This window comes from Bombina bombina, chromosome 4, assembly GCF_027579735.1.
Source record: "Bombina bombina isolate aBomBom1 chromosome 4, aBomBom1.pri, whole genome shotgun sequence".
In the NCBI taxonomy this organism is placed as follows: domain Eukaryota; kingdom Metazoa; phylum Chordata; class Amphibia; order Anura; family Bombinatoridae; genus Bombina; species Bombina bombina.
The window spans coordinates 646576391-646592185 of record NC_069502.1 but is presented as its reverse complement, the minus strand read 5'-3'; the positions used below and the strand labels follow the sequence as shown (position 1 = coordinate 646592185).

Below are 15795 nucleotides of genomic sequence, written 5' to 3'. Positions count from 1 at the left end.
TTAAACCTAACACTACACTATCAATACATTAATTAAATACAATATCTACAAATAACTACAATGAAATAAACTAATTAAAGTACAAAAAATAAAAAAGAACTAAGTTACAAAAAATAAAAAAATATTTACAAACATAAGGAAAATCTTACAACAATTTTAAACTAATTACACCTACTCTAAGCCCCCTAATAAAATAACAAAGCCCCCCAAAATAAAAAATGCCCTACCCTATTCTAAATTACTAAAGTTCAAAGCTCTTTTACCTTACCAGCCCTGAACAGGGCCCTTTGCGGGGCATGCCCCAAGAAGTTCAGCTCTTTTGCCTGTAAAAAAAACCATACAATACCCCCCCCAACATTACAACCCACCACCCACATACCCCTAATCTAACCCAAACCCCCCTTAAATAAACCTAACACTAAGCCCCTGAAGATCATCCTACCTTGTCTTCACCATACCAGGTTCACCGATCCGTCCTGGCTCCAAAATCTTCATCCAACCCAAGCGGGGGCTGGCGATCCATCTTCCGGCGGCTGAAGAGGTCCAGAAGAGGCTCCAAAGTCTTCATCCTATCCGGGAAGAAGAGTAGATCCGGACCGGCAACCATCATCTTCCAAGCGGCATTTTCTATCTTCATCCGATGAGGACCGGCTCCATCCTGAAGACCTCCACCGCGGACCCATCTTCATCCGGCGACGTCCAACTGAAGAATGACGGTTCCTTTAAGGGACGTCATCCAAGATGGCGTCCCTCGAATTCCGATTGGCTGATAGGATTCTATCAGCCAATCGGAATTAAGGTAGGAATATTCTGATTGGCTGATGGAATCAGCCAATCAGAATCAAGTTCAATCCGATTGGCTGATCCAATCAGCCAATCAGATTGAGCTTGCATTCTATTGGCTGTTCCGATCAGCCAATAGAATGCGAGCTCAATCTGATTGGCTGATTGGTTTTTGCATGTAGAACGAGTAAAAAGAGTTAGCATGTGAGACAGAGGCTTGCCGCTGGGAGAATTTACAAAGCTGGGAGGCTGATGTTTTTGCAAAGCTGGGAGGCTGATGTGGGAGAGAGGCTTGCTGCTCGGATTTACATAGCTGGGAGGCTCATGTGAGACAGAGGCTGGCTGGGAGAATATGCAATGCTAGGAATCTGATGTAAGACAGAAGCTTGTTGCTGAGAGAATTTGCAAAGCTGGGGAGGGAGCATCAATTTCATATCCAGAAGTAATTCACTGCTCCACATTAGTATTATATTCATATCATTTATGAACCAGATACCACAATGGCCCACTAGAAAACTTGTCAGTAATTCCTGTATTTCAAAGTGTTCTCGAATGCGGGAGCGTACCTCCCTTTTCGTTAACCCTGCATATTGTAGGTTACATGAGGAGACCCACAATAGATATAATGAAGAAGTTGATTGACAACTCAAACAAGAATTAACAGTAAAAACATCCCCTGTCACAAATGATTGAAAAGTCAAATCAACAAGTACATGTTTGCACGCCTTACACTGGGAGTAACCACATTTAAAGGTTTCCTTGTGGCTATGTTTTATCATTGAAGAATAAAAGTTATTTTTTAAATTTACTGGTGACCCTTCTTTTTGAAACAGGGTCCACTGCCCAATCCATGTAAAGCTGTGCGAAGTTGAGATTGTTCTCTGCATGGCTGTTAGTATATGAGACACAAAGCCTTTACCACCAGCACTCTTGCACACCTTCCCTTCAGTGTAGCTCACTACCTGCTTATCTAATAGAGAGGTGCATTCATTTTCGGACGAATACACATTCATCATGAAAAATTAATTTTTGTTTTATTTTCAATGAAAATCTGAATGAATGCACCAACAAAAATAAAGAAAAAATATTGTTGAAAATCGTCAGTATTCATTGGTTTCCTTTATTTATTTATGTAAACACTTAATACTTACCTTAATGTGCTCTCCATGCTCTCTATGCACATTAAGGTAAGTATTGTACCGACAGATGAACTTTTCCTGTAAAAGTTTAACGAAAATTAGATTATTTTTTTTTTCTTTTAAAAAATAAACAAAAACCAAATGGTGCAGCCAACTAATATTTTTGGGAAACACATTTCCTTGAATATTTGAAATTAAATTTTTGCTTAAAACTACATTTTCTTCCCTCCCCATCTATTATCTTATCCCTTGCTCCTGAATCATTTTCCATCTCCCCTCCTTTTCTCTCTTGTTACCTTACTCCCCACTTACACCAATACATTCCCAGTCACACACATACATACTCATACTGTTCACTAACTCCTGCACTCTGAGTACCTCTCACTAGCTCCACCAACTGAAGTTGAGGCTTTGGTTATTGTCATAAATAGACTTCATGGAGTATTGTATTATAATCTAGGACATTGTAAGGAATGTAATGAAGCTAAAGGGGAACAGAGGGATATAGAATTAACATTATTGGTGAAGGTTTAAAATATAGTTGGAAAAGTATTAATATTTATTACACAAATAATAATTTATTTATTAAATATAAATGTTTTTTATTATCATGAATTGGTTTTAGTATGTACATGAATTTGTATTCACACCATAGTTATATCATCTCACAGTGATTTATTAATACAATCTTAATTTTCATAAATCTGTTTGTATCTTCATGTGAACAGATTTTATTTTAACATACAGTATATTGTGTTGCTCTTTGCTATGAAATACTTTTTTTCTTGCTGAAGGGGAAATCTTTATCTAGACTGGTTTACATTACATTAAATAAAAAAAAAACATATATATATATATATATAATATATAATTTCTGTTTAATATTAGTGATTACTTGATTATATAAAATAAGTTTGCAGTAAGGAATGGGAGATGTGTAACTTTTTTACATTGACTTTCTTAAGAAAAATAGAAATACTGCCAAACTATTTTCCTGAAGTAATAGATCAAAGTAAGATTAAATTTATGTTTTCCATATGTGTTTCTTCAACTTTTTTTTTTATATATATATATATATAATAAAAAGTTTGTGTAAAAGCATCAATTTTATGTCCAGAACAAATTGCGTTGTACAACTGTTGTGCATTTATCAAATCATTTGCTATATTAAGATCCACATACATAAATGAGCAGCAAACCATCGTAAATAAGACAAAGCAGGCCAGGTGCCTTATTGTCACACATAAGCATGTAAACTGATTTTCTGTGCCCCAATGGGAGCAAGGAAGGAGGAGTATATTTTTCAAACTGTCTCTAACTTTAGCCTGAAGTCTTGGAGTTTGTGTGTCTGGCTCACAGCTGCAGTCAGCAAGGAACAGGGGAGAAAGCAGAGAGGAGAGGAGTCTCCTCTAGTCTCTCTTTTCGCAAGATGTTGAACATTTACCAGTTGGTAATGGCACACAAAACTTTTCTTACGATTTTCCTAACTTTGATGTTCACTGGATGTGCACAGTCTCAAGAGCAGAGAGGTACAGTAAGACTTTGTGTGATGTCTCCAGTGTGTATATGTAGAATGTGCTGGGGGGTTTTAAGCTTGTGTCCTAAATCTCAAAGACAACATTTTTATGACAGCTGAAAACAAGAATTCAAAGTATACTGTTCATTGGGTTCAGTCTCTGTTTCTTTCCCTACATTTGCATCAAAATGTCAGTTGTTTGTGACAGTGGCTAGCACAAAACATGTCACATTTGCAGTAGACTTTAGTTATGAAGACTTATTAATTAATTCTTTATGCAGGGCAATCTCAGTATCTTTCCTTTACAGTGTATCAATAGTATTTTTGTTTTGTTTGTTTGAAGTTTAATACCATTTTCTTGACTAAATTAAATTATTCCTTTTGAAAGTTCAATAAATGTTTGTGATTTTTTCAATCTATGGATATATTTTAAATTTTAGTTATTTAACTTAAAGTTTTTTTCTGTTCAGTCAATTGCCAAAAACACCATTAATAGGCATATTATAGATTTTTGTTTGATTTATCTTTTTTGCTGATGTATTTATGTACTTGTTTGTTTATGTATTTGTACAAAGTTACCAAGGATTCACTAGATAATCTCAAAGAATTTTCATTATGATAGTTTTAATATCTAAAACCTTCATTTGTATATACATGTTTCAGTACTCAAATATATTATTTATTTATTTCACTGATTTTTATGATTAAGCATAAGAACAATATTAGATAGCTGTTCTGTTTTTTCTTTTCTTCTTTATGATTATTCTGAATCCTTCATCAGTCCCCAGAAATAAGCATTATGCTCTTGGAAAAGCATATAACTTACATGAGACACTGAAAAAAGGAATCTTCCCTTTTTAATGGATATACTAACACATTAATGAAATAGTCTATTCTGATTTATTCTGTTAGTGCACCTTATTATTGCACAAACGTCCCTTGATAGGAATGTATTGAACCAGGGGCGGGACTACCATTGGTGAAGCAGAAGCAGTGACACCAGGGCCCAGGTGCTGGGGGCCACAAATCAGCCAGTCTATACATAGGAGTGTGAAATCCTAATGCAGGGAGCCTTTTATTAGTCCAAGTTGTAGGTCTATCTATGCTCAAAATAACTATACAGAGCAATATCTATATTATTACTATCGCTTACTACTGAGTTACCTTTGTGGGGCCCAAAAACATTTCTGCACCAGCACCCTCTATTAAATAGGTCCACTATTGTATTTAACACCTGCAAAGGGGTTAAAGGGACATGAAACCCAATTTTTTTTTACTGATTCAGATAGAAAATACAATGTTAAACAACTTTCTAATTTACTTCTATTATCTAATTTGTTTCATTCTCTTGGTATCATTTGTTGAAGTAGCAGTAATGCACTAATGGTTTCTAACTGAACTCATGGGTGAGCCAATCACGATCAATATATATATATATATATATATATATATATATATATATATATATATATATATATGCAGCCACCAATCAGCAGCTAGAACCTAGGTTCTCTGCTGCCCCCGAGCTTTCCTAGATAAACCTTTCAGCAAAGAATAACAAGAGAAGGAAGCAAATTAAATAATAGAAGTAAATTGTAAAGTTGTTTAAAATTGTATTCTCTGTCTGAATTATAAAAGAAAATTTTTGGGTTTCATGTCCCTTTAAACTTAGTTATGCTCAGGTGCTGCAGAGTTAGTTCTAAGCTAGGTACAAATGCTGAATGGTAGCTACATCATTGAGATACTCTGATTGGCTCTCTGGGCATGCCCTTCTCAGCAATAGGATGCAATGGGCATGCCTGGAGAGGACTTTTACTATTTTATCAACACGTGGCCACAAAATAGACAATAAATAGCAGCATCTACTCTTAATTTTTTTTTTTTTTAAAGACTCCTTTAGTATTTGTTTTGTAATGTAAGGACTTTTATTATTTTTGGATTTTCTAACCCATCTGTTCCAATTAGCTAATTTGTGTTTACTTCAAAAAAATAACCTCTTTAAATAGATTGTTCACTTTATTGCTTTTTTATTTTTTGTAACATTTGCTCATACAGCTGTACCAACTTACAATGACTATTTTAGCCACGCTGTAAAATGTTTTTGTGTCTGTGTTAAATTACCTAATCCAGTGCAAGTCAATAGAATTGATTACCGAGTCAGATATTTAACTTAGTAAATATTTTAAATGACACAAAGCTAAAAAAAAAATCACATTTTTACTGAAATAAATTCCATCTGCATTTCAAACATCCTCTATAATTTTCCCTTGCTAGACATTTTAACATACTTTATGTCTGGTTTACTTTATCAGTCTGATCTTATAAATATAAACCTTTTATACTGTTCAAATAATAGCAATGCAGCATTTTAAGTGTACTGCTTTTAATGTTAATATTTATTGCGCAATACTGAGATGGGAAACAACCTCTGCTGTGTTATATACAAGTCTATACCTTCTTTTCCCTTTAAACTATTTGATTCTTAAATTATATAGTGTTATCATTTCCAGTTCTTGCAAATCTGCTGATCATAAGACAGTTTTTTTTAAAAAAATATTTGTGCTCATATGGATAAAGTAAACAATTGTTGTATTTATGGCTTTGTCTGTTATACTGTAGCACGCAACTTGTCTGCCCACATATGTGTAGCCTTATCCTGCTGAGTGGGACAAGCGATTTTCAATCATAACACACAAATTGGTCCAGTATTTTTTTTTTAAAGGGACATTCCAGCAAAAATTGGAATTCACATGATAAAAGCTATAGCTATTTCAAAAGTGTATTTAAGTATGCTCATTGCACTAGCATTTTAAACACAGCACTTATTAGAGAGCCTAAGTGGCGTGTATCACTTGGTAAAGACTTAGGGCCAGATTATAAGTGGAACACTAACATTTGTGCAAGCGGGTCAGGTTAGTGAGTCCTCAGAGCTCTGGTTAACTGTTTTGTAAAACATAACTGTCACAAAACACATAAAAATTACATTACAATGTAAGTTACACTCATAATAACACCATCTAATAAAAAATATTAAAATAAATATTGTACACAAAAGTTACAAGGGCTCCAAGATATGAGATCTCTCAGGTGTTAGGGGGAAAAAAGGCAGGCAAAGGGCGTTAACATTTATGTGTATATATATATATATATATATATATATATATATATATATATATATATATATATATATATATATACAGTATCTCACAAAAGTGAGTACACCCCTCACATTTTTGTACATATTTTATTATATCTTTTCATGTGACAACACTGAAGAAATTACACTTTGCTACAATGTAAAGTAGTGAGTGTACAGCCTGTATAACAGTGTAAATTTGCTGTCCCCTCAAAATAACTCAAACACACAGCCATTAATGTCTAAACCGTTGGCAACAAAAGTGAGTACACCCCTAAGTGGAAATGTCCAAATTGGGTCCAAAGTGTCAATATTTTGTGTGACCACCATTATTTTCCAGAACTGCCTTAACCCTCTTGGGCATGGAGTTCACCAGAGCTTCACAGGTTTCCACTGGAGTACAGACATAAGACATATATATATATATATATATATATATATATATATATATATATATATATATATATATATATATATATATATATATACAGGGAGTGCAGAATTATTAGGCAAATGAGTATTTTGACCACATCATCCTCTTTATGCATGTTGTCTTACTCCAAGCTGTATAGGCTCGAAAGCCTACTACCAATTAAGCATATTAGGTGATGTGCATCTCTGTAATGAGAAGGGGTGTCGTCTAATGACATCAACACCCTACAGGGAGTGCAGAATTATTAGGCAAGTTGTATTTTTGAAGATTAATTTTATTATTGAACAACAACCATGTTCTCAATGAACCCAAAAAACTCATTAATATCAAAGATGAATAGTTTTGGAAGTAGTTTTTAGTTTGTTTTTAGTTATAGCTATTTTCGGGGGATATCTGTGTGTGCAGGTGACTATTACTGTGCATAATTATTAGGCAACTTAACAAAAAACAAATATATACCCATTTCAATTATTTATTTTTACCAGTGAAACCAATATAACATCTCAACATTCACAAATATACATTTCTGACATTCAAAAACAAAACGAAAACAAATCAGTGACCAATATAGCCACCTTTCTTTGCAAGGACACTCAAAAGCCTGCCATCCATGGATTCTGTCAGTGTTTTGATCTGTTCACCATCAACATTGCGTGCAGCAGCAACCACAGCCTCCCAGACACTGTTCAGAGAGGTGTACTGTTTTCCCTCCTTGTAAATCTCACATTTGATGATGGACCACAGGTTCTCAATGGGGTTCAGATCAGGTGAACAAGGAGGCCATGTCATTAGATTTTCTTCTTTTATACCCTTTCTTGCCAGCCACGCTGTGGAGTACTTGGACGTGTGTGATGGAGCATTGTCCTGCATGAAAATCATGTTTTTCTTGAAGGATGTAGACTTCTTCCTGCACCACTGCTTGAAGAAGGTGTCTTCCAGAAACTGGCAGTAGGACTGGGAGTTGAGCTTGACTCCATCCTCAACCTGAAAAGGCCCCACAAGCTCATCTTTGATTATACCAGCCCAAACCAGTACTCCACCTCCACCTTGCTGGCGTCTGAGTCGGACTGGAGCTCTCTGCCCTTTACCAATCCAGCCATGGGCCCATCCATCTGGCCCATCAAGACTCACTCTCATTTCATCAGTCCATAAAACCTTAGAAAAATCAGTCTTGAGATATTTCTTGGCCCAGTCTTGACGTTTCAGCTTGTGTGTCTTGTTCAGTGGTGGTCGTCTTTCAGCCTTTCTTACCTTGGCCATGTCTCTGAGTATTGCACACCTTGTGCTTTTGGGCACTCCAGTGATGTTGCAGCTCTGAAATATGGCCAAACTGGTGGCAAGTGGCATCTTGGCAGCTGCACGCTTGACTTTTCTCAGTTCATGGGCAGTTATTTTGCGCCTTGGTTTTTCCACACGCTTCTTGCGACCCTGTTGACTATTTTGAATGAAACGCTTGATTGTTCGATGATCACGCTTCAGAAGCTTTGCAATTTTAAGAGTGCTGCATCCCTCTGCAAGATATCTCACTATTTTTGACTTTTCTGAGCCTGTCAAGTCCTTCTTTTGACCCATTTTGCCAAAGGAAAGGAAGTTGCCTAATAATTATGCACACTTGATATAGGGTGTTGATGTCATTAGACCACACCCCTTCTCATTACAGAGATGCACATCACCTAATATGCTTAATTGGTAGTAGGCTTTCGAGCCTATACAGCTTGGAGTAAGACAACATGCATAAAGAGGATGATGTGCTCAAAATACTCATTTGCCTAATAATTCTGCACTCCCTGTATATCAGGTGTGCAAAATTATTAGGCAAGTTCCTTTCCTTTGGCAAAATGGGTCAAAAGAAGAACTTGACAGGCTCAGAAAAGTCAAAAATAGTGAGATATCTTGCAGAGGGATGCAGCACTCTTAAAATTGAAAAGCTTCTGAAGCGTGATCATCGAACAATCAAGCGTTTCATTCAAAATAGTCAGCAGGGTCGCAAGAAGCGTGTGGAAAAACCAAGGCACAAAATAACTGCCCATGAACTGAGAAAAGTCAAGCGTGCAGCTGCCAAGATGCCACTTGCCACCAGTTTGGCCATATTTCAGAGCTGCAACATCACTGGAGTGCCCAAAAGCACAAGGTGTGCAATACTCAGAGACATGGCCAAGGTAAGAAAGGCTGAAAGACGACCACCACTGAACAAGACACACAAGCTGAAACGTCAAGACTGGGCCAAGAAATATCTCAAGACTGATTTTTCTAAGGTTTTATGGACTGATGAAATGAGAGTGAGTCTTGATGGGCCAGATGGATGGGCCCGTGGCTGGATTGGTAAAGGGCAGAGAGCTCCAGTCCGACTCAGACGCCAGCAAGGTGGAGGTGGAGTACTGGTTTGGGCTGGTATCATCAAAGATGAGCTTGTGGGGCCTTTTCGGGTTGAGGATGGAGTCAAGCTCAACTCCCAGTCCTACTGCCAGTTTCTGGAAGACACCTTCTTCAAGCAGTGGTACAGGAAGAAGTCTGCATCCTTCAAGAAAAACATGATTTTCATGCAGGACAATGCTCCATCACACGCGTCCAAGTACTCCACAGCGTGGCTGGCAAGAAAGGGTATAAAAGAAGAAAATCTAATGACATGGCCTCCTTGTTCACCTGATCTGAACCCCATTGAGAACCTGTGGTCCATCATCAAATGTGAGATTTACAAGGAGGGAAAACAGTACACCTCTGTGAACAGTGTCTGGGAGGCTGTGGTTGCTGCTGCACGCAATGTTGATGGTGAACAGATCAAAACACTGACAGAATCCATGGATGGCAGGCTTTTGAGTGTCCTTGCAAAGAAAGGTGGCTATATTGGTCACTGATTTGTTTTTGTTTTGTTTTTGAATGTCAGAAATGTATATTTGTGAATGTTGAGATGTTATATTGGTTTCACTGGTAAAAATAAATAATTGAAATGGGTATATATTTGTTTTTTGTTAAGTTGCCTAATAATTATGCACAGTAATAGTCACCTGCACACACAGATATCCCCCTAAAATAGCTATAACTAAAAACAAACTAAAAACTACTTCCAAAACTATTCAGCTTTGATATTAATGAGTATTTTGGGTTCATTGAGAACATGGTTGTTGTTCAATAATAAAATTAATCCTCAAAAATACAACTTGCCTAATAATTCTGCACTCCCTGTATATATATATATATATATATATATATATATATATATATATATATATACATATATTGTATTTCATCTTCTGCACTCTGATTTTCTAGGTCTTCCAAACATATATAAGTGCATTGAAGCCTTGTGCAGTTAAGTAGATGAAATCATGGAAAAAACATATGCAATATTCATTTTTAATAATGGTTTAACTTTGTATTTACTGTAATTATTTCACATTCCAATGTTCTGCACATAGTAGAATATGTTCAAAATGTTTATAAATAGATATTCCTATATATATATATATATATATATATATATATATATATATATATATATATATATATATATATATATATATATATATATATATATATATATATATATATATATCTGTGTATATATCTGTGTATATCTGCCTAAATCATCTTTATTTATATAGAATAGATATATATTGTACCAAAATACCATCATATATATGTAGAAATATGTATTTATGAATATTCTGTGAATATATGTGAAGAACATTGGAATATGAAATATTCATATTTTAATGTCGGGTTAGCTCACATTAGAATATGCATTTGTGTTTGAGTGCGAGTTGGGTGTTTTTTTCCACTTTTTTTGCACCATTGACGCAATATTCTAAGCTTTGCTTTTTGCGAGCAAAACAGTTTCCTTTCAACTCATAATACAATCGCAACCCGAAAAGTGCAAAAAAAGCTTATTTCTAGCAAAGTTAACGATTGAGCATTAAATAGTGCTTCACTCGTAATCTGGCCCTTAATTTGTTAATTACTGACATGACATAAGCCCAACTTGAGCAGCTGCAGTATTTAAAATACTTGCACACTAAGAATATCAAGCTATGCTTCACATGATTATGCAGAGGAACGTTTTAGCACTAAACCAGTGATAACTTTTACTAGGTTTTTTTGCCAATGTATGTATATTGCAAGTATGTTTATATTCAAAAATAAAATTCATCAATGTGCATTTTATTTAGACTGGAATGTCCCTTTATTCTAGACAGATAGCTCAGCATGCTGCACTGTGGCTGAGCTCTGTAGCAACCCAAGGGTTGCAGGTTCAATCCCTGGCAAGGTTGATTCAGCCTTTCATCCTTCTGAGGTCGATAAAATGAGCAGTGCCTTGAGACCCTTACGGGTGATTAGCTGCACTTTACAAGTACCCAATACATACAAGTCTGCTAATTCTGAAGATGCAAAGAGGGTTAGAAAGCAGTTTTCTAAAGCATGAGTGAGTCTGCATTGCAAGGGTCCAGGAGCTGCAGAAATGGATCTCTTTGTATCTCCTAAGCAGAACTTTAATAGAACATATTCCTGCCACCAAGCTCCTTATCGTCACCCACTTCTTCCAAACTGTCATCCTGGCATTGGTTTGACATGGAACATAAATGTGATTTTGTAGACATATCTGCTACTGTACATTTTTATAAAAAGCTAGGCCAAACACTAAACTTTGGAGGGAAAAAAGGAGTTTGTAAGTGCAAGAAATGTTAAGAATCTTTGGCAAATACTTTAGGGTGCATGGTGGTGAATTCCAAAATAAAAACTAGTTTTTAGAGTTAGTCTAATTTCATTAATATGGGTCCTAGAGAGACCCACTGACATAAAAATGGTAAAATACTGTTGAATATTTATTTTGATGTTTTTCCTTTAAGTTTGTTCTATTTGAAGGGACTTGGAGTTGCATCACTTTAGCCATTGGCCTCTAGTTATCAAGGTCTGTCGGACCTGATCCGACAGTGTGGATCTGGTCCGACAGACCTCGCTGAATACGTCGAGCAATACGCTCGCCGTATTCAGCATTGCACCAGCAGCTCGCAAGAGCTGCTGGTGCAACGCCGCCCCCTGCAGACTCGCGGCCAATAGGCCACCAGCAGGGGGGTGTCAATCAACCCGATTGTACTCAATCGGGTTGATTTCCGGCGATGTCTGTCCGCCTGCTCAGAGCAGGTGGACAGGTCATGGAGCAGCGGTCTTTGTGACCGCTGCTTCATAACTGCTGTTTCTGGCGAGCCTGCAGGCTCGCCAGAAACACGGGGCATCAAGCTCCATTCGGAGCTTGATACATATGCCCCATTGACTGTTACTTTTATGGTAAACACTAGTAGGTGCTGTGTGTTTTAGTAATGTATCATTTTCTTTTGCTATTTACCGCTATTGCATTGAAATTGAACTTTTCAAGAAAAAATAAATAAACAAAAGAAATTGCTTTAAGTTCAAGAAACATTTTGGTGCAAATATGTTTTCATTAGTGACTCTAGCAAACTGTGAGTCTAAGTCCCACAAAGAGGTTAAACACATCTGTAAAGTCTTGCTCCCAAGCAGATCACAGCTAGTGATTGGTGTACTGTGTGACTGCCTTTCTACATTGGTTCCCTGGCTATGTCATTCTTGGGAGCTTCAATGCTTGTGGTTCCTGAGCAGGACTTAACCTATGTGTCTATCTCTTTTGGAGAGGTTAAAAACACATAACTAAGGTCAATAATGCAAAAATTACATAAAAACAAATTCACCAATCTTTGCATCAGCCCGTGGCTTTAAACACAGCACTGTGAAACATTCTTTATTTAAAGAGTCCACAAGCTAAACTAGACTTTTAAATTAATACTTTAATTTATATAAACATCTAATTGCACACATAGTATTCCTTAAAACACATATTAAGTCCCATTTATTATTAGACAGGTGGACAAGGTTCCCAGCTACAGAATTTGTTTGCTGCTCTTTAAGCTGATTGGGCAGCAGACTCGTCCACTGCCCACATTTATTATTGCTCAAAAAAAAAAAAAGTGCCGTGCTGAACCCTGCTCTCAAGCAATCAGTTGTGCAAGATCAAGGTCTAGCAATCACTCAGAACGAACAAGTAGCGGAGAAGTTAAGAAGCAGCGGTCATACAAACTTTGCTTTTTAACTTGTAGCAAGCTGGCTCACAGGAGCAAGCCTGCACTACAAGTGCTTTTAAGCAGAAGCAGAGATAGATGCCAGGAGTGTGACCAGGAACCAAAATGGTTACCAAAGAGCCCTTATCCAATCTTTTTAAAACATTTAGAGGTACGCAATTGGTGCAATGCTTTAAAAGTATTGCAGTTACTGTCCTTATTATCTGAGAATAATATGAAAAAAATCCTTTATCTGACACCCCCCCAGCTTTTGCTACATAGACTGAAGATAACACAATATTTCATCACATGGGCAGAAATAAAAAAAAAAAGCTAATAGTGTGTGCTCTTGAGACCTGATCTAATATTTTTCTGACTATGTAGTTGCATAAGCTAAAACAATGGATGCTCTTATCCTGGGTTATTAAAAATGGAGCTTAAATGATCTGGGCAACAACCTAAAAACAATATTTTGAATGAGATGAAATACATCATGTTGTTTTGGCAGTGATATTTGAGCAGGATATTTAGAAAACATCTGTATTGGATACTCCAAAGAAATTACGTCACCATCTATCTTGTATTTATGATTCCCAATTTAGTAAATACTTTAGTAAATACACATTTTGAACTTTAGCACATATGGACATTATTTTCCGTATGCTTTTTTGCTATAGAGAAGAAGTAAATACCATATTGTTGATATTTAGGGGTTTATTTAACAAGCAGCAATAGCTGCTTCGAAGCCCCAGTTTTTTTCAGTCTCGCTCAGATACAACCTATCTATGACACTTTAGGTGGTGAATTGAAATCATCTAATTCCAATCGGATCGAACTGATTGACGACCCGCCTATTGCTCGCATTTGGCCCCGTGCAAGCAGGGGGTGGAATTGCGCAATCAACAAATTGTGAAATGTTAACTGCAGGCAGCATATTTCTACCTGCTCACAGCGAGGCTGGGCAGACAAGGTTTAAGACCAAAAACCTTGTCTGCCTGGCCTTTGATAAATGGAGCCCAATGTTTGCTTTTTGCTTAAAAACTGTCCATAACAATGTCCTGTATCTTATATTCCAAGTATATGATAGTTGGTGATCTCCAAGTTTTATTTTTTAAATGATTATAGAGTTTATCACAATCTTGTGCTTCTTTTTAGTAGATACCAATTTATGAATGTTGGCCAGTCCTGTTAGTGTGTTTTTGCTATTTAATATCCCTATACTAAGAAAACTTTACATTCTGAAAACAAGACAAAATGCTTATCTCATGATTATGAAATCCCCCAAAAAAATGTTCAGGATAAAGTGCTTACATCACAGGTTTAGTGATTAGACAACAGGCTAAAACCAAAGCAATATGTGAGTATGTCTTTTTAAGTGATTTAAACAGGGCATTTTTATAGGTACAGTAAGCATATGTTTTTGCAAGGGTATTGATTTTGCTTAACTTTATTAGGGAAAAGTGCTTATTATTATTTTTAAACTTTAATTGATTGAGCGGGTATCATGTGTATATGTTTGGTGAAGTTGCTCCTAACATCATCCAGCATGGTGGTGGATTATTTCAGTGTGCTTAATAGTTGCCCCAAACCAGTGTTACATTCTAAACTTTTTTGGGGCAATCATAAACATTTGGGAAAGCCTTGCCAATGATTTATCTACTCCTTTTAGCTGTTGAATTCGGTAAATGAATATTGGCCCTGTAATTTGGATTTATTATCAGCCAAACAGACCTGGAACGTGTTAAGTACATGGCTATTTTTCACCAAAGTGATAATGAAAAAGTACTGTTGATAAGCAATAATAGTTGATTGTGATTGTGTCAGCATAGAAAACATCTCATCTGCAGTTGTTAACTTGCAACTAATTATAATAATGCATTGATTGTGATAAACCCCCAAGTTGTCTCTTTCAGCGCCATTTATAAGCCATACAATTTAGAAGCTTTGCTTCTTCCTTCCTTTCCTTCCCTTTCTTTTCCTTTCCTTTTTTTTCCTTTCCTTTTTTCCTTTCCTTTCCTTTCTTTTCTGTTACCTTACTTGTTTTTATTCTATAAGGCATTACTTGGAAGCAATCTACCCCCAAAGTTTCTGGCTCGTGGGAAAGAGAAGTTAAGAAGCAGCATTAAAGTGGCGGACTGCAATCATCCCGATTGGATACGATCATAATGATTGACACCCCCTACTAGTGGATGATTGGCAGGGGGTAGCATTACACAAGCATTTCACCAGAAATGCTTGTGCAATGTTTAATGCCGACAGCGTCCACAATGTTGGGTAGACATGATTTGCTACAGTGAATCATGTCCGCCCGCCATTTGTTAAATTGATCCCATAGACTAAAAATAAATATGTTTTTTTAAATCCACATATCACTTCCACCAATTCTAAACCACAATCCACTTTTACCCAAATTTCCATTCTGGCATTGACTTAACAGTAAAGTGACCAGACATTCTTATTTTTTAAGGACAGTCCTCAATTTGCACAGTGTGTTCCTATTTTGTTTGTTTTTTTCAGAACATTCTTTATATAATTTTTAAAGGGCAAAGATATGTTGTCCCGGATTGTCCTGAATTTGCAATAATGGGTTTCCTGTCCATTTTCCTGGTGTGTAAATGACAGAACCACTTTCCACAAAATCAGCTGCAGTTACTTCCTCAATCAGCAAGATTCCCTTTTGCGTATCACAGTTTATATTCTTAGAGAGAGCAGGGAGTGGT

At 36.4% G+C, this 15795-nt stretch overlaps 1 protein-coding gene across 6 annotated transcripts in view; it reads left to right on the top strand.

Moving 5' to 3' along the window:
- Window positions 1-3268: 3268 nt before the first annotated feature.
- The window catches only part of LAMA2 (laminin subunit alpha 2), a 1406020-nt gene continuing 1393493 nt past the window's right edge, over window positions 3269-15795 (top strand). For all 6 annotated transcript variants that reach the window (XM_053710700.1, XM_053710701.1, XM_053710696.1 and 3 more), the window contains exon 1: window positions 3269-3451. In XM_053710700.1, the coding sequence (XP_053566675.1) occupies window positions 3352-3451 (100 nt within the window). In that variant the 5' untranslated portion in view covers window positions 3269-3351. The remainder of the gene's footprint in view (window positions 3452-15795) is intronic.